General features: G+C 40.1%; 2 protein-coding genes across 2 annotated transcripts in view; both read right to left on the reverse strand.

Annotated features, from left to right (window-relative positions):
- Positions 1-913: 913 nt before the first annotated feature.
- Positions 914-24,744, reverse strand: part of LOC115652269 (UPF0462 protein C4orf33 homolog) — a 54,372-nt gene continuing 30,541 nt past the window's right edge. The window contains 5 exon segments of the mRNA XM_030564096.1: positions 914-1,183; positions 2,783-2,801; positions 2,804-2,979; positions 12,513-12,561; positions 21,405-21,585. Of these exon segments, the coding sequence (XP_030419956.1) occupies positions 1,096-1,183; positions 2,783-2,801; positions 2,804-2,979; positions 12,513-12,561; positions 21,405-21,585 (513 nt within the window). The 3' untranslated portion in view covers positions 914-1,095.
- Positions 21,576-24,744, reverse strand: part of C5H4orf33 (chromosome 5 C4orf33 homolog) — a 33,407-nt gene continuing 30,238 nt past the window's right edge. The window contains exon 7 of the mRNA XM_030564098.1: positions 21,576-22,167. Coding sequence (XP_030419958.1) covers positions 21,961-22,167 — 207 coding nt within the window. The 3' untranslated portion in view covers positions 21,576-21,960. The remainder of the gene's footprint in view (positions 22,168-24,744) is intronic.

Consider the following 24,744-nt stretch of genomic DNA (forward strand, 5'->3'; position numbering starts at 1 on the left):
AGAAAACTCATGCAAGAGAGCTCCACTTCCTTCGTTATGTTTTTATTATTTGTATTACAGTAGCACCCATAAGCCCTAGCCAGTGTCCCGCTATCGTGCAGGGCACTGTGCAAAACACATAATGAAAGGCAGCATCTGACCTAAATTTTTACAGTCTAAATCCTGTACTTTCTTTTCTGTAAGACTTCCTCTAAGAGTTGAGTAACTGTGCTGCCCTCTTATTTTGTTTTGGGGCAAAAGCTCTCCTTATAATCCAAAAAGAGTAATCTGTGTGGTGTGGGAACCTGAAAAGAATAGAATCATTTTTGTAGAGGTGAAAGTAAATATTGTACGATATAGTGCCTTAGTTTATGTCTTTATGCTGATCTCCAGCTTCATCCTCTGAGACCACCACATGTCTGCATCATGGTCCCTTTAATTAAAAAAAAAATCTTTCCAGACACATTGATATTCCTCTATCAAAGGTAATACCTCGTTTTAGTAACTCTCCCAATAGTATTCCCCCAAAAGTCACTTTGAAACATATTACATGGTAATCTGCAAAGTCAGACTTCAAACCAGAGAAGGGAAAAATTCCATAATGGCTATAATTAGACAGCCTTCAGCTGCTAGACAGGGATACTTCTCTCCCACACCCACACTAGGAAGTGTTTTTTGTGACTATAGAACTTACCTGTGCCAGACACTCTTTTCTTGTCTGCTAGCGTCCAGCTTACAAATATTAGTATCATTTGTATTTTGTAGACAGATCAAAATAATTTAATTGGTTTCTATTAACTTTATAAGAGGTGTTTCAGGAAGATAAAACATGCCTTGAAAGAATGGTTAAAACACCCATTATCACCTTTTTATCATTTAATTGTTAAAAAGAATCAATATAAAACAAAACACTATCAAAAGAAACAGTCTCTTAAATTATTTATTTTAATTGCCACATCAATTTGAAGCTGTGACAGAATACAACTTAGTTCCAGCAATTTGAAAACAGACTTTTAAGTAATTGGAGGGGGAGTTGTTTTTTGCTGGAGTTTGTTTTGTTTTTTAATAACTGTGTTTGTGATTTAGAGAGTTACTTGATTGTAGACACTGATTAAGCTATTTCCACAGGTCTGATGCAGGTTGCTCCCAGTTCTCTCCCATAATCCACTTCAGACTGAATCTTTTGAAATACTCCAGACGATGGCTATAGGTGAGAAACAGGCAAAAAAAAAAAAAGCAACTTGTAAGTAAAAAATAAAAGTTACAACATCCATTTTAATAATACACCTCAAAATGAATGGTTTGCTGCAAAGGTGAGCTGGAACATTGCCCCCCACCTACAATGTAAAGATACTATAAGGAACCTTTTTGGCAGGCAAAGATTGCTGAAGTTTAGGGAGAGCATGGCTGTGTCCTGCTCTGGGGTCAGGAGAGAGGGTGGAGTAGGAGCTTGTATAGTAGTTCTATTCCACCTGCGTATTCTTCTGCATAGGGGGAAACCTCACAGGCTGGAGCAAATGACTTTATGTCTGCTTTGCATCCAAAACAGCTCAAAGCAGCCAGAGCAGAGCTGCAAATCCATCCTACAATTAAAAAAAACAATCATGACCTACCTGGGACAAAAACACCAATGGAGACTTCAAAGGGACTTCTTGTGCTTAAAATTAAGCACCTGCTTAGGTGCTTTGCTCAACCAGGGCTTTGTAAATTAGTACTGGGACCCTGAATTGGATCCATTAATGAATGGGGAAAAACTAGTGGAATATGCTCTTGTAGAGAAGCGATGACTCACCGATGCAGTGGCTCCTGCAGGTCATCCTGGGAATTAGCTCAATTCCAGCTCGGAGTGCCCTCTGCTGACCAGTGTCTCGCCTGCCTCAGGCCCTGTGTCCCTCCTGGACTCCGGTGCCCCTTTACCTTGGGGTTCTGCCCCTGCAGTACCCCCAAACTCTGGGTCTCCCTTTCCAGGGAACCCCCAACCCTCTAAACCCACCTTGCTACAGTGGCTACTGCCAGTCATCATTTGGCCCCCTTTCCTTGGGGCAGACTGCAGTCTGTAATGGCCACTCATCACTGGCAAGGGGGTAGGACCAGCTGCCTCTGCCTATTCCCAGGCTGCACCTCTGTAGCCCCAGTACCTTTGTAGGCCTTCACCAAGGCCTGCAGCCTGGGGGGTTACCAGGCTGAAGCTCCCTTGCACTATTCCCTAGCACTGTTCCAGTCCAGGTACCTTGCTCTCCAGCAGCTAGGCCCTCTCCTGCAGAGCTGGGGAGAGACACTTCTCTCAGCTCCTAGCCCATAGTCTTCTTATCAGGGCCAGCTGGGCCCTAATTGAGCTGACCAAACCTGTGGCTGCTTCCCCAATCAGTCTAGCTTGGCTGCTTGTAACCCCTGCCTATCAGAGTGGGGCAGCTGCCCTACAACAGCTCTTTACAGCTTGTTTGCATGTCACAGTATATATCCTCTAGTATATATATTTCTCATAATTGTGAATGAAAAATACTTTTAAATAGGAAATTCCGTATTCTCATTAGCTGAAATGTATTATTTCAGACTACAGTCTGCCTCTGCTCTACGAGTTTCATCTAAACCCTATTAAAGTAAATGAAAGGACTTCCACTTCCAGACTTCAATGGGCTTTGGATCAAGACTCAAAAAGCAGTTTCATAATTTCTATCAGTGTCACGCTGAAAGTATTTCACCATATTACACTGCAGTAGGAAGGATTTCTCATATTTGCTGTATTAGTAGTCACAAACAAAAGAGAAAACAAGCATAAATAAGATACTGATTTTGTACTCACAAATTAGGCCCTGTCCCTGTTCAATATCCTCTCTAGGTATTGGATAGAGTGCCTCATATGTTCTTCCAATCCCAGACCCATGGATGGCATATGAATTCATCTTGTCAACACCAGGTGGGAAATACCTCCAAGGAATAAGTGCTGTGCCATTCCATTTGTTCCAGTTTATGCCTGCTTCAAATATCAAGCAATCCTTTCTTTACACAGGATTTAAAAAAAAATCAAAATGTCACCCTTTTATTTAAATATAAAATTAATATCACTAAATATGTTGAACTAAGGCACCTTCAGACAAACATGAGTGTGTTTTTTAATGATATAGATAAGGAATATTTATACATGACATTAGAATTAAGAATCTGCTAGCCACACTATCAGAGGCTTGTTCACCTGCACATCTAGCAATGCGATATATGCCATCATGTGCCAGCAATGCCTCCCTGCCACGTATATTGGCCAAACTGGACAGTCTCTACACAAAAGAATAAATGGACACAAATCAGACGTCAAGAATTATAACATTCAAAAACCAGTTGGAGAACACTTCAACCTCCCTGGTCACTCGATTACAGACCTCAAAGTCGCAATACTCCAACAAAAAAACTTCAAAAACAGACTCCAATGAGAAACTGCAAAATTGGAATTAATTTGCAAACTGGACACCATTAAATTAGGCTTGAATAAAGACTGGGAGTGGATGGGTCATTACACAAAGTAAAACCTATTTCCCCACGCTAATTTTTCCCCTACTGTTACTCACACCTTCTTGTCAACTGTTGAAAATGGGCGATCCTTATTATCTCTACAAAAGTTTTTTTTCTCCTGCTGATAATAGCCCACCTTAACTGATTACTCTTGTTACAGTTAGTATGGTAACACGCACTGTTTCATGTCCTCTGTGTATATATATCTTCCTACTGTATTTTGATCTGATGAAGTGGATTTTAGCCCACAAAAACTTATGCTCAAATAATTTTTTTGGTCTCTAAGGTACCGCAAGTACTCCTTGTTCTTTGAATTTGTTAGTGTTTCCATTAAAATATCAAATTACTATTTCATAATTGTTTATCCATAATATATGGATTGTTTATCTCCTTCTAGTAATGAATTTGACATGTAAATTTAGAATGATAAAAACAAAAACAACTGAAGATATGTTCATGCAGCAAACAATGTAATTACATATGGAACAGAATTCTTGGGTATTACTTTTACAAGTAGATACAAGTACAGGTGTTGTAATACAAAATACAACTGAATTTCTGTCATAGAAATTGACATTGACTAGTTGGTGTCATTTTAATTGACTACCTATTTTCTTTCTCCAGACTGTAATGTTAATAATGCACTTCAGAAGGAATGTAATGCTTTTGATAAGGGGATCAGATTCTGCTAATTTAATCCTCAATAATCAATCCCTGCAGGATCGCACAGCTTCATTTCTTGAAGGATGCAGATAGATGAAAAAGTGCATTCATATTTTAATACTGAGGCAGAATCCCTTGGTGAGTGAAGTTGTCCATGTACTATCAAAACATTTCCAGGGTCCCAGATGTACTGCCTCACCTGGGTTACACGGCTGCATAGTTCTAATGGAATAGTGTTGCCATGGTCTCTTCTACTGTGTTTTCCCAGGACCCCAGGGTCTCACTTCACTCCACCGTGCAAAGGAGGTATATATAAAAACTGATGCAGAACTTCTATAGGGTTCTATAAAATATTCTAAGGTAGGGGTTAGCAAACATTTTTAGAGGGAGGGTGAACTACATTCTAACACAAATTGTACCATTTCACCTCTAAATCCCACTTGCTCATGCCAGTTCCCCTGCTAGTCTCATTCCCTCCTATTTGAGATAGCACAAAACGCTTCCCTCACATTTTGATAAACACAGGTCTCTGACAACTACAGCAATTGTTTACATGAAAAAGTAACATTAAGAAATAAAGTAATGTATTTTTAGCTATATTTTAATATAATTTGGAAGCTGAAAATGAAAAGAAGCCAGCACAATACATCTAGCAAGCATTCCACAAACCACCAGTAAGTGCTCCAGGGACCCAAGTTTGGGGATATCTGTTCTAAAGAGAGAACTATTGCGAAACGGGTTCACAAACCCCTTTTCAGTGGGAAACAGATACTGTTATCTTTTGTTTTTAATGATACTGTAGGTTTTAAATCTTTTCACTACTTCCCATGGCTGTGTCATTGCTAGGTATTTCAGGTATTACATAGCATACCCTCCAAAGAGTGCAGCCCTTCTCTTCAGAGCACTCAACACTCTTTCTGGAAAAATACTACTCTCAACTTTTCTACTCATCATCTGTACAATGGTCTAATAAAGTGGTAACACATTTGTGCATGAGTGCATGTATTCTTGGATTTACACATTATGTAAGGCACAGACTGTCACCATTCAAGAGACAGTAGCTAGCTGCTTGCTAAACCAGGGTTATACTCACTCTTATTATGTAAAGGTACAGAGTGAACTTAAGGCTAGCTCCCATTCAAATTTGAGCTGAAATCTTTAAAAGCTAAGGAGAACAGTGACTGTAGTTGCAGTTGGATGAAATTTAAGAAAAAAGAGTTTGTGGAACACGGTATATCGTCTTCCTAATTATTGCTTAAAGATTATAAGTAAGTCTATTAATTACAACTAAAGCAAATTCTCCTTCAACTCAACAGGCAGGCCTACTTCTTTTAGATGTTGAAGTCTTCAGTTCAGTTTCTAAAATAACTAGGTTTAAAAAAATCAGGAGAATCCTTGACTTGAGGATTAATCACTTGAATGGCTTTCAATATTCAACACTTTATGCATCAGAGTTTTACTTATTCTTTTTGAAATGTTCAATAATTTCTACAGAAAGCTATAAATTTTTGACCACTTTACAGAATACAATAGAAAATTATGTTCTCCTGTAAACTTATATGAGATATTTCAAGAGCCTATAGAAAGGATGTCATTCTCTACTTAATTCTGTAGGTTTTTAGTGTAATTTCTATATATTCCCATTAACCCTATAATTGGCTGCCCTGATTTTTTCTGGTGACCGTAGCAGCAATCAGAGGTACTGTTGAAAAATTACTCTAGCCGCCATGTACAATTTGAAGACCCACAGCCATGCAGCCATAAGAACGGCTGTACCAGGTCAGACCAGAGGTCCATTTAGCCCAGTATCCTGTCTTCTGACAGTAGCCAATGACCGGTGCCCCAGAGGGAATGAACAGAGCTGATAATCATCAAGTGATTCATCCCTTGTCGCTCATTCCCAGTTTCTGGCAAACCTTTTCACTACTTCCCATGGCTGTGTCATTGCTAGGTCTTTCGGGTACTACACCTTTCCCTATACCTTGCCCCTTGAGCCATGTCCACAACACAAGAATAATGGAATTTAGTGGACAGAAAGCCTATAAATTGGCAGTCAGTGTAGAATCTGGGTTTAGCTGCTAAAGGAGTAGAGAACTATCACATTCTTGGCAAAATAAAGACCCATTGGGAAGTAACTGCAGGAAAAGCCTTGAAGCGCATACAGAAGGGTGGGTGGCAAAGAGGGCTGCTGAGAAATTAAGTCAGCCATACTCTTAACTATAAATTGTGTGACCATGTAAAAAAAGATGCTAATATAATATACATATGTGAAAAATGTTGCTCTGAAATTTCCTGTCCTTTGTATGTGCAATATTCTCTGCTTAACATTGCCTTAAAACAGGTTTCTTGGGAGTATTTTTCATTTACACTGAACTACACTAGGCTCTATGAGAATTTGTTTTCTCGCTTTTCTGTGAATCTTAACATTTGTGGGTATTATTCATTGGCAATTGAGAAATCTATTGTTATGACTGATATAGTGGAACTAGCCATGCTTATTCATGTGGTCACTGACTCAGATGCAGAGAGAATGAATCCCTGCATTGATTCCTTAAAAGAACACAATAACAAAAGGTCAAGATATTTTGATGTGCTGAAGTAATTTATGTCAGTAAAACAGATTTTTCAGAATATATTATCCTCAATTACAACCGACTCAGCCGAGTCAATGAAAACAAAAAATATACTCAACTGTGTTGAAAAATAATCATAACTGTATATTTCCACTGCATCATTTCCTGGTATGCCTGCACTGCACAGAAATTGAACTATGATTCCACGATTATAGTGGATTTTAAAATCAACCTGACATTGGTATTTGAAAAAGAAATATGTTTCAAGTTTGCTACTATGCAGTCCAGATTTCTATACATGTCATTGTATATTGCAAACTAATGGACTGTAAAGAATGCAATACTATTCTTTTGTTTATTGGACTAGTCTTTACAGATCAGGAAATTAAGTCAAATTATGTTCTGTCTTTGGGTGTTCATCTTGTACTTTAAGATGAAGTGACGTGAGGAAGAATAAATAGGCCATAATCTGATTAGTCTTGCACTGATGTAACTCCCTTGACTTCAGTGGAGTTACTTCTGATATATGCCATTGTATCTAAGAGGAATCTCAAGCCCAGTGTCTTTTCCTCTTCAAACATACAGAACCACCTGTTCCTAAAATCAAAAATAATTTGTTTCTCACTGCTGGGAAAAGACTAGTATTGTAAACAGGAGACTATAAACATAGCAATATTCTGTTAAGTTTAATTTTTCAAAACATGAAAAAGTAATTTCTTTATTTCCCCCCCCCCACACACACACACACAATTTTAAATGTTCATAAGTAAATGAACAATATCAAATTGAACATTAGTTAAATGTAGTTTCACATACAACACCTGAGGCCTACAGTCAGTGTTTATGGTTTTAAAATTCACACTTGGTTTTGAAATTTTTCTCTCCCCTGTTACCCTGTGAAAGACCCAAACATAACTGGATGATCTGATGAACTGACTCTACGGGGGAAACAATGAAACTGATTATACAGGTCAATTATGTACTAAATAAACAATCCCATAGAACAAAAAGAAAACAGTCTCTCTCCCTCTCTTTAGCCTCAGTTATAGTAATCTTAGGTGTTACAATACCTGTAACAGGTCTGTAACAACATAAGTGTGATTTTTATGTTGAAGGAGTCCCTTTTTACAATAGCAATCTCTGGGTCGGCCATTTCCTGGAAGTGAAACACCAGTTGCAGGAGACAAGGGGCAACATGAATGTTAAGGCCCCTCACTCAGCCATCATTGCTTAAATATTAGCAATATTTCATCCCCCAGGAGCAAGTTCCGGGAGTTTTGCCATTTATTTCAACAAGAGCAGGACTGGGACTTTAACTACAAGAACGCTTTTTAAAATTGCGCTTTACTCATCTTAAAAATCCTTTGTCAATACAAGAGGTGAACATTTTCTGATGAATTCTCACAAAGGTACAGAGCTTCGTGCTAAATCAAACATCATTACTACAGTGTACGGACCTTACAAAATCCATCTGCCAAAGATTTCATGAAAGACAGAAATCCTGTTCAACTCAACAGAAGCCTGAAGTGCAGTGTTCAGTTAACTGACACTGTGAGCCAACAGTAAAAGTATCTGTGCAATCTAGACAAGGATTTCAAGGGATATTAGACTGCTCAGTATTTAAATATTAATAAAAATAAATAAAAAGGTCTAAAGTGGCATCAGTCACTTACATGCTGTAACCAAAATTTTGTGTAAGAACGTGTCTAGTGGTGAATTTTTTTTATTATTAAATTTGATGGTTACATCCATGGAACCAATTTACAACTGATTAGCAGGCATACATGTATTACTCAAATAAACTGTACTATTCCTATGATTTATATTACAGGAATAACACAAATGATAAAGTGAAATTTATTGTCCCTGATTATGACCAAGAAAAAAAACAATGAAAAGGATAAAGAGAGCAATGATTGCAATTTGCAAACCTGTCAGTAAAAAAAAAAAAAAAAGTGGAAATCCATTAATTTTTAAAAGATATTACAGAAATTGTTTCACCATGATTATTCTCAATGTATTTTTTAAAATCATTTTTAAAAACAAATGACCTGTATTTAATCTTGAGGCTAGTATTCCTCAGACAGAGACCTACCATGAAGTGAAATAGTTGGCAAAGTGAGCAACAAGAATAAAATGAACACCATTTTGTGTCATCCTAGGACTCATATTGAGAAATAAACTTATTTTATTCTCATTGTAAAAAAATCCTGTACAGTGAGAACACATATTTTATAGTCATTTTTTAAATGTTTTCATTTTCAGAAAAGAGCCTTAGGGATTTTTCCTTTTTTAAACATATTTTAAAAATTGTTTTATTGTATTTCTTTTTCATCTCCCACAAAGTAGTAAAAAATAAATTAAAATATAATGTAGAATATGAACATCAGGTCCCTATACAATATTCATTTCCTGAGTTTAAGGAAGTCTGGAAATATTACAGTGGTCCTTTCTGAAATGAACCCATCAAGACTAGTCTATGAGAGCCAGATTTACAAAAGTGTTCAGCTCCCATATAAGCACCTAAATAAAGTGTCCAAATCTCCTTTAAAGATGATCTGCAATGGAAAGATATGGCTTTGTATCATTTTCTTTATATTTCATAAAGAAGCTGAAAGTCTTCACACATTGGAGCATGTATCTTATCCATCTATTTGTCTAATCTCCCTTTTGCACTGAATCCATTATTGTGATATCTCAGTAAACTTGATTAACTGGGATGGGAAGAGGTCTTTATTCAGGTTGTTAAAAACAATTTGTATTTTGTTCCTATTCATTAACTCAACCATCCTATATCAACTGTGAAACAAGTCTCTGAAAAAAAGAGATTCAGCACACCTGTCAATTCATCTAACGGCTAAGGGACTTCCTAATACACTTTGTGTTACCCCACAAGTTTACCAACAACATTTCTTCGAAATTAAGAAGACTGAAAGAGATTAAATTTAATAGTGCAAAGTGCAAGGTCATGCACTTAGGAACTAACAACAAGAATTTTTGCTATAAGATGGCAATCTATCAGTTGGACTTGACAGTGGAGTGGAAAGATCAGGGTGTACTGGTTGATCACAGAATGACTATGAGCTGCAAATGTGATGTGGCTGTGAAAAAGGCTAATGCAGTCCTAGGATGCATCAGGCAAGGTATTTCCAGCAGAGATAGGGAAGTGTTAGTACCATTATACAAGGCACTGTTGAGACCTCTTCTGGAATATTGTGTGCAATTCTGGTCTCCCACGTTTAGGAAAGCTGACTTCAAACTGGAACAGGTGCAGAGAAGGGCTACTAGGATGATCAGAGGAATGGAAAACCTACCTTATGAGAGGAGACTCAAAGAGCTTGGCTTGTTTATCCTAACCAAAAGAAGGCTGAGGGAATATAAACTGCCCATCAACAAGTTTAGGCTTGAAATTAGGTGAAGGTTTCTAACCATCCAGAGGAGTGAAGTTCTGTAACACCCTTCCATGGGGAACAGTGTGGACAAAAAACCTAACTGGCTTAAAGACTCAGTTTGATAAGTTTATGGAGGGAATAGTACAATTAGACTGCTTACAATGGCATGTAGCTAATCTATGACTGCTAACAGCAAATATCTCCAACATATTTCCATATATCTATTTGTGGGGGAGGAAGAGCTCCACGGTTTGAGCATTGGCCTGCTAAACCCAGGGTTTTGTGAGTTCAGTACTTGAGGGGGCCATTTAGGGAGTTGGAGCAAAAATCAGTTGGGATTGGGCCTGCTTTGAGCAGGGAGTTGGACTAGATGACCTCCTGAGGTCCCTTCCAACCCTGATAATCTATGAATTATGAAGATGATAATGGACACTAGATGAGGAGGCCTCTGAGTTACTACAGAGAATTATTTTCCCCGTGTCTGGTTGGTGGGTCTTGCCCACACGCTCAGGGTCTAACTAGAAGGACTATTGGTCAGAACAAGTATAGCAGCTCCTGTTTTCCTACTTTCTTAACACTAGAGAAGGTTAGACTTTAATATTTCTAACGTTAAACGGCAGGAAAAACATTAAAAATAAAGCAACACTTTTAGGTCTTCTCTATACACTATAAAGATTTTTAAAAAGGAACAAACTCAATTTCTCTTTTCTTTTTGGGATCACCTTTACAGATTTTTCCACTGCAAACATTTAGAGGAAAACCATCAATATTCAGGGGTAGACAATCTTAAAATCTGCCCTTAATAATCTGCTTTAGGAATATTTTAGTTCTTTTCCTTGCTTCCCTCTTGCTCTAGCAGAGAAGTAAACTGCACCATATGCCTTTTTCTGGAGCAGCTCACTTTCCCCTGTGTGCCATCTCAGCTTTGCCAGCCAACACATTGAGGGGGCAGAACCAAGACTCTGCCCATTCCCAGACCCTGCTAACCAATTCTCCACTCCCCCGCACAGGAAGAGGTATAGCATCTTGGTGGTAGTTGCTCTCTCCTTCAAACTATGAGCAGCAAGTACAGGTGAATCAAGGGTTTTCGTAGGCCCATTTGTTCCCTCGTGTGAATGCACAGATAGAGTCATGATCTGGACCTCACTTTTTCACATAGTTGCAAACAGTGAAGATTTACATAATTTACCTATCTTCACTCATGTGTGCCTATTTCTGCAAGAACAACCTAGGCACCTAGTTTTGAGCATTTAGTTCATAATATTTTATGTTCTGTGCCAGAGGTTTCCAATCTGTAAGCTACAGAACACTTACTGGTAGTCTGTGGAAAGCTGGCTGCTCACTTGCTGTTGGATCTCCTGCTTGTTTCCAAATATTATAGTGCATTTGAGAGAACTAAAAATGCATTAAATACTTCTCTAACGAAACTTGCTACATAGATAATAGCTGTAGTTTAAAGATTATGAATTGGAAAGGAAGAGAGTGAAGGATAGTCCACAAAACACATTCACTAATAATTAAGGCTATGATTTAGTCACAGAGGTCATGGCAGTCATGGATTCCATGACTTTACTGGACCTCCGTGACTTCGACAGCTTTAGCTGTCTGCAACTGAAGCCAGGGCTGGAGCTGGGGCTATGCTCCCCACATAACCCCACCATTGGGACTGCAGCTGGGACTGTGCACTCCTGCCCCATTATGGGGGCAGCTCCTGCCGCAACAGTTGCAATAGGGCCACAACCGGGGCCATGTGGCATGGGTCGCAGTAGGGGCTGTGCATCTCTGCCACACAGCTTGTACGGTTATTTTTAGTAAAAGTCAGGGACAGGTCACAGGTTCCGTGAAGTTGTGTTTGTTGCCTGGGACCTGTCCACGACTTTTACTAAAAATAATCATGACAAAAATCTTAGCCTTACTAATAATATATGGTCCATTCTGGGAAATAAGTTTGAGAATCTTTGTTCTAAGCTATAAAACCAGCCTGCACAGGGAACACAAACTAATTCCTGCCCTGTAAGGTGCTGAGTCCCTTCTGTAAGATACATCATTGAGAGCTGAGGAGAGATGGCACCATGCAGGAAGTACCTTGCAGAATCAAGCCCTAAAATCCCTGTCCCTGGAACTTTTTTGACATTATTGAGATCAGAGCACAAATACAGTAATAAATATAAGACCCCCATTCATTTGTGCTCCTTAAGACAGAAAGATCAAAAATAATAATATTGCCAAGTAGAAAAACAGCAAAATTAGTGCTGAAAGATACCTTATTTTCTGAAGAGATATTACAAGCAACTGAGTACAAGGGAAGACACTATAACAAGTACTAAAAAAAAAAAAAAAAAAAAGCTGCGTTTGGTTTGCATTTTATCATAAAATGTTTCTGTGGAATATTACTCATTTCAAAACAGTTTCCTCCAGAGAGCAATAATACAAGATGTTGTCCATGCCTAGCCAAAGACAAACATGAGGAAAAAAAAAAAGAATTTCAATTATAATGTCAAAACAAATTCCATAACTAGCTCAGATTCCTCCCTTGTAAAATATTGAAGAATTTAATTTAACATCTAATCTCATCTTCAACTAATCAGAAGCTTGTTCCCTGAAGACTCCAGTCAAGCTGACTGATCTATCCTAATTCCCACTGGTAATGGAAGTGACAAGCATATGCATTCACACACTTTAAAGGTAGTGGTCTATTTTATCCCCATTAGAATAGATTACAACAGTGATCAGTTCAAATTAAAATGGTACCCGAATTTAAGTTATGTCTAGACACAGAGAATAAATCAAAACTTCATCATCTAACTTTTTTGCTACATCAGAAGTTAATTACTACACAGGAAAATCAATTTAAAGACCAGCTGCTTGGATTCATTTTAATAACGTTCATCACATTGTAAATAATCTGTGATGAATTCTATAAACAAGTGCCACAAAGATAGAGAGATTTCAGCATCCTACCAGCCCACGATCAATGTAACATCTTATTTCACATAAAGGGAGATGTATCTTTATCATTTGTCAGTGTTAAATAAATAACTTCCATTTACTCATACCTCTGTTTACAAACTCAGTAAACAAACTTCCCCTTCTCCATAAAGATGAAGAAGGTATGATTGCTTGATCTTCCAATAATTATATATATTTTAATTAATATGTTCTAGTTAGTTGCTTAGAGACCCATAGTTAATAATACAGCTTGATCCAGATGTGGTGACAACTTGCAGCATATTGTATGCTTTTTAAAATGCTGTGCCTCTATGGATGTGATATAATATTTGCAGTATTTCATTTACAATAATGGGCTCTGAATCCGGGAGACACTGAGCACCCTCAATTCACCCGAGAGAGCCCCATGAAATTTGAGGGTGCTTGGCAACCTGCAGAACGTACTCAGCAACTCATAGAATCAGGCCCAAAATTTGCAGAATTATGACTGATCAATTGAACCTGCAAAAAAAAAAAAAAAAAAAAAAGAAAAGAAAAATCCAACCCCCCCCCCCCCCCCCCAAACACATAAGAACACATGGTCCTTGACCTACTCTTGTTGCTGAAAGTTAACTAGGTCGAGATCACCATGATACACAGCATCCTCAGGGTCGAGATGCAATTATGAGCTGCCTAAGTATCTATCTGGTGGCTTCTGATAACATCTGAGTCTCTTGCCTGACTTCTAATGTGGTAATCTCTCCATTCCCTATTCATTATTTTAATTTGTAACATGGCATGTACTACGATACATCACAACCGTAAGCAGTGCCCCCCAAGAAACAGGTAGTACTAGATGACTACCATTATTTTTTCTGGTAACAAACAATTAAATATTGCACATAATCTCTCATTTTTCTTTTAATAAAGAACTCCACATTTCTGACCAGAATTTAATTAGTCAGATTACAGCTGGCTGCAAAGCCACAAGCAGTAAGAGTTCTAAATAAACCCGTCAGTAAGTAGTGTATATAAATGCCTAATTTCAAGAGCAGTACGTTTAATAGTTTATATGAATCTTCACATTTTTTAAATTTAAAAAATGAGTGATTATACATTTGCTGTGACTCAGCAGCAGTTTTCCATACATGGGAAAGAATGCAGGATATGTTCCATTAAGTGCAAATAGAGCAGACAATTGTTCTAATTAATAAACATAATCTTTGAGTGACAAGCCAAGCGCTTTCATGGATGAACTAACATTCTGAGTCTTTTATCTCTCGGGTTTATAGGTTATGGGGGCAAGAGAATCCAAAGATCTCTGGGGCCATAGATGAGAAAAATGTAATAAAATAGCTGTCACTAGAACTTGCCGGAAAACAAGGATTTCATTTTGTGAAAAATTTTGAGGTTTTGACATTTGGTTCCATTCTGATGCAGAGCAAAACCAAGGCTTATTTTTTGCTGAGACAGAGAGGCCCTAGATTCTCCAAGTGGTTAGAGGCTAGATATGTTCCCTAACCATTGGGCTGTTTTGGGATCTCTCTCTCTCCCCTCCCCACATCCTGGACCTGAGAAACTCTCATCCTACCCAATATGGTGTGAAAAAAGTTCGTGTTTCAATGAACTGGCATTTTCTAATAAAAAAAATTGCCAAAGACTTCCAGACCAGCTTTAGCTACCAAACTCTGGAAAACATTAAGATATTTTAACTCCTTTTTATATCACTGCATTTCAGCATTTCCTTTTCAATAATTTCTCATTACCTATGGACTGGAGCTTTTCCTGTATAATTAGCATTCTTTGTATGTCTAATTTAAGGCAAAAAGCTACTTGAATCCTCTGCAGCATAAAACAGTGAGAGTGGGGAGGGAAGTCTTTCCACATTTATTCATACTATGGCCAAACTGCTGCCTGTGTAAAGTTTTCTCTGTTCTTTATCTGTGTTAGTAAGAGCAGAAGTGATGTTGGAAGTGCAGCTGGGGAGTCCTTTTACAAGATCCAAGGTTGCAAACAAATTACAACCTCAAATGTTGTTGAGGTCCACAAGATATGCACTGTAAGATATGTGTAACTGCTGGGGCAGCAATGTACTTCAAACAGAGTTGTCAAGGAGGGTATAAAACTGCAATCAAGTTTTAACTGTTCAAGCTAGCTTTCCCTACCCACTTGCAAGGCCTGACTGAAGCACCAGGCCTGACTTGTCATCTTATGTTCATCCAGCCGCTGACTGTTCTTCTCCAAGTGCAGCACCTCCATATTCCCCTCACTCACACTCAGGCCTCCAGTTCTCCCGGTCATGTTACACCCGTATATAAACTGTTTCATTAAAAAATAATTAATGCCTGAAACTATATACCAGCAATACCTCTGAACATAAAGGTTACAAAGTACAAGGATTTAGAGGAGAAACAACAACGCATCATCAGTATTACAAATCAAAACTTACGGGCAAAGTTCCACTTCGAGATAGTCTTTAGTCTCACTATTCAGAAAAAAGGATTGAACAACTGCAAAAAAAAAAAACAAAAACAAAAACAAAAACACAAAACCAAACAATTCCAAGAATTAAGAAAGTTTGTACTTGGGAAAAGAAAAAAAACAACCTCTGCATGAATCTGGAATATGCCCCTGCAAGCGGAATGCTAAGTATTGACTAGGAGAGCTTAAGTGACTATCCTGGAAATAAGGGGAAAACTGTCAGCATAACACCAAGGTGAATACCATAAAGCTACTGCCTGTGATTATATCTGTGGGATAGTCTCAGTCTTCACAGGTAAACCACATGTCCTCTAAATTATTCTTTTATTCATCTTTAAGATGTTTCAGGCATCGCAGAGTTGTGAGGACGGAAAGACTGTCTCAATAATGTGATAATCATATTATGAATATATGAGTGTATTTTTCCCACAGGACAAATACAAATACTGTCTGTGGTGGGATGTCTAGGCAGGCATATTGTGTAGTTAAACACCGATATATTTGGAAGGGGACAGATTTGGTATTGAAGGAACAGGGTAGATTGGTCCGCTTTGGCCTTACCCCTCGAGTGATCTGCCACCAAAAGAAGCCTTTAAATAAAGGCTTACTAGGATTCTAAAAGGATTTGGTTTGACTTTTTAGTGAAAATTCTGATTGTTCTGAACCAGACTTCCCCTGACTGATAAACACTCTTGTTTCTGCATTGCACTTTGTAATGGGTAACTCCAAAATATGAAAGAATGCTACTGTTAGAGCTGGGCAACATTTTTTACAAAAAAGTTTTGAGGAAAAATTGCCTTATTTCAAAATGACGTTTTATTTACAAATTATTGACATCTTCAAAATGGTCCATTTTTTCAAAACTTGCTGGGATTTTTTAATTAACTTTATTATCAAAAATCATCAACTTTTTTTCTTAACTAAAAATGTAATTTATGTTAAACAGAAATGTTTGTAAGATGCAATTTTCAGTAAATGAAAGTGTTCAATTTCAAATGCAATTTTGATTTTAAAAAAACTCGACACAGAAACATTCACAAAAAAACAAAAAAGCCCCTTTAAAACCCTGTAAAATAGAAAATTTCAAAGTTTCTCCAGAAATCGTTTCTTTTTTAATCAGCTTCAGCCAGTATGTGTATAAGTAATTTTAACTGCAAGCCTTCTTAGATTTCTAGAAAATGAATATTCCAAAACATGTTTTATGTTCAAATATTTTTCATATCTTGACACTACTGCTCATTTTGAGGCACACCCTACAGTGCACCAGAAAAAGGAGGAGATTGAGATAATTTCTGTTCTCTTCCAGACTCAGGTGCCAAAGACATTCCATCTACCAAACAAAAACATTTGAGTGCATCCCTATGATCTGTGAGACAAAGACAAAAGAAAACTAGGACTCCTAGTGATTTACAGAACTCCAGATTGAAAGCCTGTCAACTTCCTGGAGGAACTTCTGGAGCTACTGCCCAGCATGGTATTGGAATCCCTCAGATTCCTGGTCCTCAGTGACCTTAACTTCCATATAGACAATGAACATGATACAGTAGTACTTGATCTCATGGCCTACATGGAAACCATGGGATTCTCCCAGGTGGGCTCTAGATCCACACATGCAAATGGACATATGTTGGATTCTATCTTCATTCTAGAAGTGTATATTGGAGACAACATACCATTTTCCATATGATCATAACCCCGTCCAGGCAAGATCATAGCCCTCCCTCCTTTCCACCATGATAGTGAGCATCCAAATGCTGGTCCACCCCTGAAGATTCCTGAACTCTCTAAGTTTGCAACTCAGCCCAGGAGGCCAAGGCGCTGATGAGTTAGTACAACAGAACCATCACTTGATGTTAAGTACCAGTGACGCCTTTGTCTCAAGCCACGCGTTCACCCAACTTGACCAATAAGATCACCTTGATTCACAGATTAATCACTATAGAAGAAACGCATAAGCAGAAAGTTAGAATGCCCATGGTACAAAAAGACACTTTGAATCCACCCACCAGCAGCACAAACAACTCTTACAGGACTACACCACTGCAATAAGGAGGCAAAATAAGCCTTCTACCCCGTGCAATCAATGCAACAGACTGCTGTCCAGCAGAACTATTTCATATAGTAAACCAGCTAATCAATCTCGACTGCCTAGCCCAGATATCAGACTCATGCATCAAAAATTTTTTAAGAGCTGTCAGTGTACTTCACTGATAAGATCAATACAAATGTATATGGACCACATATTGGGAAAAAACGGAAAAGAAAATTTCACTTCTGAACAGATTGTAACATCCACCCCACCACTCCTGACTGAGTCTGGCTCTATCACACATGCTAAAGCTCAATAAGCCCTGAAATATATTAAAGCCACAACCTGCGAAATGGATCAGTGTCCCCCTTGGCTGGTGGTAGCCAGCAAAAAGCAACTATGCCCATTACTAATGGAAAGTCATTGCCTCCTTCAGAGACGCATACCTACCAAACTTCCTGAAAAAATGTAATAATTTGATACTTAAGCCATCACTTGACCCTAAAAACATCTCAGCTAGCAACCCATTTTCAACCTCCCATTTCTAGACAAAATAACTGAGAAAGTAGTAATCAAGCTCCAACAATGCAACATAAGCCAACACCTTGGATGACGCACAAGCCAGTTTCAGACAACGGCACAGACAGCTGTGGTGACACTAAGAGATGGCACTCCTATGGTCATGATCATATTCAAGATTTCTAGGCTAGTACTGCTGTACCTCTCTTCAGCTTTTGACAAACTGGACCACGAGGAACTGCTAACACTCTTACATAACACAGCAGAAGTAGATAGCCCAGCACTACAGTGGTTCCAATTGTACCTCTCCAGAAGAGCTCAGAGTGTGGTGATGGTTCACCCTCTCTGAAGGCCCTCACCTGTTTGGTCCTACAGGGATCCATACTATCCCTGCTTCTTTTTAATACCTACCTGGGAGACAGTGAGAGGCCATGGGTTCAGCTGTCAACAGTATGCTGATGACACTCAATAATATACCTCATCCTCAACTGATGCAGCCAACACCACTACTAAAATATAGAATACCTACAAGAAATCAGCTCTTGGAATAAGAGAAGCTGTGCAAGTTGAACCCACGTGAGACCAAGTGGTGCTCAATGGAAAGGCAAAATGCTATATAGCAGCGGATCTCAAACTTTAGCAACCTGACAACTCCCATTTTGATTTAAAATTGTTCGGGGACCCCCAAATCCCCAGCTCAGCCCCAGCCCCCTCTCCCACTCCACTATTCCTCCAAGACCCCACCCCACCCCTGCCTCTCCTCTTCCCTGCCTCTTTCTGCCCCCTCTCCTGAGCACCCTGTCCCCAAGCCTGCCCCTCCCTCCCAGCACCTCCTTCATGTCACTGAACAGCTATTCCCTGGTGTGCAGAGGCGTTGGGAGGAGGGGGAGGAGTTTATCAGCAGGGCCGATGGCCCTGGACTTGATTACTCCCCCTAGCATGCTCCATCCCTGATCCTCCCCCCTCCCCGCACCTTCTTCACACCACTAAACAGCTGTTCCTGAGTGAAGGAGGCATTGGGAGGAAGGGGGAGGAGTTGATCAGCAGGACCCAGGGACCTCCTGGAGTACCCTCGCAGACCCCAGTTTGAGAAACGCTGCTATATAGAACTATCAGACTGTCATAAACAGATTGTTAAAGGTTAATGTCTCTTCTACCTGTAAAGGGTTACAAGCAGGGAACTGGACACCTGACCAGAAGACCAATCAGAAGACAAGATATTTAAATTTGGGTGGAGGGAAGCTTTTGTGTGTGTTCTTTGTCCGTTGTGTGTTCTTCTCTCAGAGGGTCTGAGAGAGATCAGACATTACTACAGGCTCTTTAAGTCTCTTTTCAAATAGTAAGTAAAAACAGGTGGTTTAGGCTTTTTGATTGTTTTACTCTATTTGCAATTGTGGATCTGACTGGTTAACTTTTGTGTGTGTAGCTGCTGGGAATATTTTGATTTGTATTGGTACTGGGGGGAAAGTCTCTTTCTGGTGTCTGTAAGCTATAGGACCCTGTCATATTTACATCTTGAAGTTACAGAGATAATTCTTTACTTTTTCCTTTCTTTTATTAAAAGATTTCTTTTTTTTAGAGAACCTGATTGATTTTTTTCCTCTTGTTTCCCTTGTTTTATTCCAGGGGATTGGGATAACTCACCAGAATGGGTGGGGGAGCTGGGAGGGGGGAGAGATAGAATCTCTCTCTGTTTTCCTTGAATCTGTTTGCCTCTTTATGGAAGGGAAGGGAGATGCTTCTCTGTATGGTGATTTAAGAGGTTGGATCAGTATCTCTCAGGACAGCCCAGGGAGGGAAATTCTGGGAGGGGGAAAGGTAGGGGAATGGTTTATTTCTCCTTGTTTTAAGAACCAAGGGATCTGGGTTCTTGGGGTCCCCAGGGAAGGTTGGGGAGGTCAGAGTGCCCCAAAACACTACATTTTTGGATGATGGCAGTGCTATCAGATCTAAGCTAGTAATTGAGCTTAGAGGAGTCAGGTGCTAGTATCTCATTTTCTGAACTCTGATGTTCAGATCTGAGAGGGAATGCTATGACACAGACACACTGGCCCAGTCTTCCATTGAAAGTATAAAGTCCTCATTCATCAAAGTGGTGCACAACCTCACTGACTTTTCATTAAGTTTGGATGACCAGGCAGCATCAGTATTTAAAAATGCCTTTATTTAAAAAAAACCTCCAGCTTCATTCTTTCCCCACACATGAACATCTGCCCAAAGTGATCCACACATTCATCACCTGGTAGATGGATTTCTGAAATTCACTGTATATGAAACCAAACTTTAAGACTATAGAATCATAGATTATTAGGGTTAGAAGGGACCTCAAGAGATCATCTAGTCCAACCACCTGCTCAAAGCAGGACCAATCCCCAAATCCCTAACAGGCCACCTCAAAGACTGAACTCACAATCCTGAGCCAATGCTTAATGGTTTAGCAGGCCAATGCTCAAACCACTGAGATCCCCCCTGAAGGAAAGTGTCTCTCTACCTGACCAGGGACTTGAACCTTGGACCCTTGGATTAAAAAGTCTGATACTCTACCAACTGAGCTAGCCAGGCTTCAGCTAGTACAAAATACAGTTGGCTGCTTCTCCAGAATACAGTCCACCATAAGCACACCAGGCCAGTTCTCAAATCCCTCAAATTCCAGTCAGCTTCAGTTGCTAGTTTAAAGCTTGAGTCCTAATTTTCAAAGCAATTAATGCACCAAGTCCCAGCTTCCCAAATTTTCGTTTATGAACCATCATGACAACTGTGATCCTCTGGGACAATGCAGATCACAAAGCTCAAGATAAAATAAGCGAGAGCTGAGGACAAAGCATTCTCAGCTGAACAGATTGAACTATGGAACAAGCTTCCAGAGGTCTAAAGTAACCCAATACATTTCTTTGAAAATTGTACTTGCGAGGGGGTCAAATCCTGGGAGTGGGGGAGGAGTAGGAAGGTATAAATACTCTTCAAGCACCACTCAAGTTAAACTTTGTTCACTTCAGACAACAAAATAAGACACATTAATTTTGTAGAACTTCATAATATTATCATTCATCTCTTTTCTTGCATGATTTGATCACCAATGAGCTAATAATAATGTTGACATTTAAATTACCATTAGAGTCAACACTACTTTGAGTTAATGGGAGAAATTTTCTCAGAGCTATTTCAGGCTGTTTGCAATCACAGGTAGATATTACTACATAGGTGTTAGTGTTTTTCCACATTCTGAAATCTATCTCCATAACCGTGTGTGTGTGTGCGCGCGCGCATGTGTGTGTGTGTACACACACACACACACACACACACACACACACACACACACACACTCTCTCTCACCTTCGTAATCCCAGAGTCCATCAAAAGGCTTTCTTGGCTCACCAGATGGGGCAGAAGGGTCATCAAAGAACAGGGAATTCACTTCCATTATTAATCCTTGGTCACCTGCCTTAAATCTGATGATCACTGGCTCACGCATCACCTTTATGCTGTCCCAGGTATTTGTAATCTTGTATTCCAACTACAGAAGATTACAGAATTGGAAAAAGAAATAATGTAAAATGGGTAGATGCTGGGTACCATCCTGTGGTATTGGGAACTGTGCCTTAATGTCTTAATAGCAAAAGCAGTATAAAGTTACCATTTATTTTGATGGATTCTGAATGTACGGGAACCTTTAAAGGGGGGAAAAAGACTGAGGAGTCATCATGTCTGCCCAGGATATAGCAGCAATTAAAAAGTCAAATGAGATGATGATACTAGGCTGAACAATGATCTCTCTTTTGGAGTACTATGTATCATTTGGCTGTCTGATCTGATGTGCCAATGCAACAGCACCCTCTTTGGCCAGAAAGAGCATTGCACCAGAGGTCACTCGATTTGGCAGGGCAGTCAGTCAGCTCCTCTTGCCTGCGTCTCTGTGGTAGCCCCATACTGGGCTATGGAGGTTGTTAGCCTCAGTCCCATTGGGATGTGTAGGTTTTCTCCTTATACTTGGCATGGTCAGCTGATCCGAGTGCTCAAGGGTCTGGGAATTCTTTGCATTCTCTAGTCTCTCAGAGAACCCAGACCTGTCCACTCCACTGGGTTCCAACTCAGAACCCTAAAACCAGACAGACAGAATTAGGCCTTAATAACTCCTCCTGGTGTGCCCTGAACTACTTCCTACTTCGCATCATTTCTATAGGCATTTCCAGCCTGTAGATCCGGTCATTCCTTGTCTGGGTGCTCTCTCTGCACAGCTTCTCAGCACCTTACTGGAACGAGTTTCCTTCTCCAGCTTGCTTGCTCCCCTGGCAGCCACTCCACCCCCCTTCTTCCCAGCTCTTATTTTCCCAGCTGCTGTGAGGCTGCCAATCACCACTGACTAGCAGTACAGTACAGACCCATTTATGCACGGATGTCAGGAGTCAAGCCGTCACGACCACATGTTAATGGACCGTGGATTAAGACAGCCATGCTGAGAAATAGGGTCTATGATTCACTTAGAAAAAAATGCCATTATTTTCTGCTCTTTCGGGCTCGCATTTTTTTCTCTCTTACGAAGTCTGTCATTCGCCGCAGATGAATGAGTTCAATATTTTCCACATTTTTCTCCTCCACAATGACTAAGCATGCATGATATGTCTTTACCAATATCGGTAAAGACATAAAGCACATTTCCACTCTGCACTGCCTGTTGATTTCTATGTCAGTGAGTTCTGACACTTGCGAGTTACAGTGCAATAAAGCAGCCCCGGGCGCACTAGTTCACTACCCGTCCACAATGGCAAGGCATGTAGAGCGCTCTGACTCTGTGGCTACAGCGCTGCTGGTACTCCACCTCAGTGAGTGGAATAATGTTTGCTGCGCCTCCACTGGAGCACCGCGGCGCCAGTGCGAACAAGGTATTGCATTACTATGCTCTGATTGACCACTGGAAACATCCCATAATCCCCTTAAGTTAAGCAGCCACTCTTGTCATTGTTTTGACCTCACTGTAGGAATGTAAATATGCCCTTTCAAAGCTCTGTTTCTGACAGCTGGCTGCTTATCTGCTCCAGGACAAAGGAACCATTACTGAGGAATGCTGCTTGCTTTGAATGAGTGAGAGAGAGGCGGGGGGGAGTTCTGCTGCTGTCTGAACTTACAAGACAGCATGCTGACACACTCTCAGCCCCCCAAAAACCCACTCTCTCTCCCTCAACAGATCCTCCAGCTCCAGGGCTGCTAGCTCCTCCAGCTCTCAGCCTCTGCTGCAGCCCCAGGGCTAGAGGAGCTGTCAACTCCACATACAACACACTCCCTGTCACACTCCACCCCACTCCCCACATTTGAAAAGCATGTTGCAGCCACTTGCATGCTGGGACAGCTATCACAACGCACTGCTCTTTGTGGCATTGCAAGAGCTGCTAATGTGGCCATGCCAGTGCGCTTCCAGCTGAGAGTATAAACACTCGGCAGCAGTTTCCCTGCTGCGGTCTCTGAAGACTGGTTTAACTCCTAGTGCTCTACAACTGCAAGTGTAGCCATGCCCCTAGTGAGCCAATCTGTAGTGCTACATAGCAAGTTCCTGTATCGCATGTCAACAAGTCTCATGTGTTAGATAGGTAGCACTGGGAGGCACGGCGCTACCATGTGTTAAGCGGATTCGCACATATACGGGTCTATACTGTACCTGCATTAACCTCTTGGTTGCCAGGTCACCATGTGATATATACCAGTCTCCTCAGGCAAGAACACATATAGTAGAGAGTGAAATGATCCACAAGGGACAACAAAGGAGGTACAGGTCTAATATGATTTATAGATTATTATATTTTAAAAAGAACTATATTAAAAGAATGTTACGGTTGCAAAGTCAAGCACTCAAAATTTGGGAAATGCCTGAATTAAGGTTGCCCATGCAATCTTAATTTGACTATTTGTGAATAAGCATTATGAGAGTCTTTAATAAAATAACCACGTACAGTACACTCTCGCTATCATGAACCCCTCAGGATCCACGCTCTTTGTTCATTATAGCTAGGAGTTCGTTATAGCAAAAGAGACCCATGGGGAGCAATAGATCCTCCAGCTCCAGGACTGCTAGCTCCTCCAGCTCTCAGCCTCTGCTGTAGCCCCAGGGCTAGAGGAGCTGTCAACTCCCACTGCAGCAGCTGGGCTCGAGGTGGGATCTAGGGACTGGGTTCATTAGAGCCCAAGGTTCATTATGGTGAAGGGTGTTATAGTGAGGATGAACTCTATTTTTTTTCATAGGGCCCCTACCTTATTAAGAGCAGAGGATGGACAGTGTTTGGTGACTGAATCAAGGCTGTGTAATGAATGAAGCTGTTGTCTGTAGGCACCATACCTCACTTGTTGCAGAAGTTGGAACGTGTGTACTGAACAAAGTGAGAAATTGCAGGAGAAGAAACATTGGTTTCATGGTAAAGACAGCTGAATGCTGCCCTGGGGACTTGAATTCTCTCCCAGCCTCTGCCACAGAGTTCCTACGTCATGCTGGGCAAGTCATTTAAACCAGCTCAGTACAAAGGGAATCTTCAGAGAATTCATTTGCCAAACTGTAAAGTCTCTACTGATCATGTGCAAACTAAAATTTTCAGAGGCAAAGGGCACAGCCCTGAAAACAAGGTGAACCCCTACCAAATCTCAGATGCATGGAACCATCATAGCTTCTCAACTAAACAGCTGCAAGAAT

Source organism: Gopherus evgoodei, chromosome 5, assembly GCF_007399415.2.
Source record: "Gopherus evgoodei ecotype Sinaloan lineage chromosome 5, rGopEvg1_v1.p, whole genome shotgun sequence".
NCBI lineage: Eukaryota > Metazoa > Chordata > Testudines > Testudinidae > Gopherus > Gopherus evgoodei.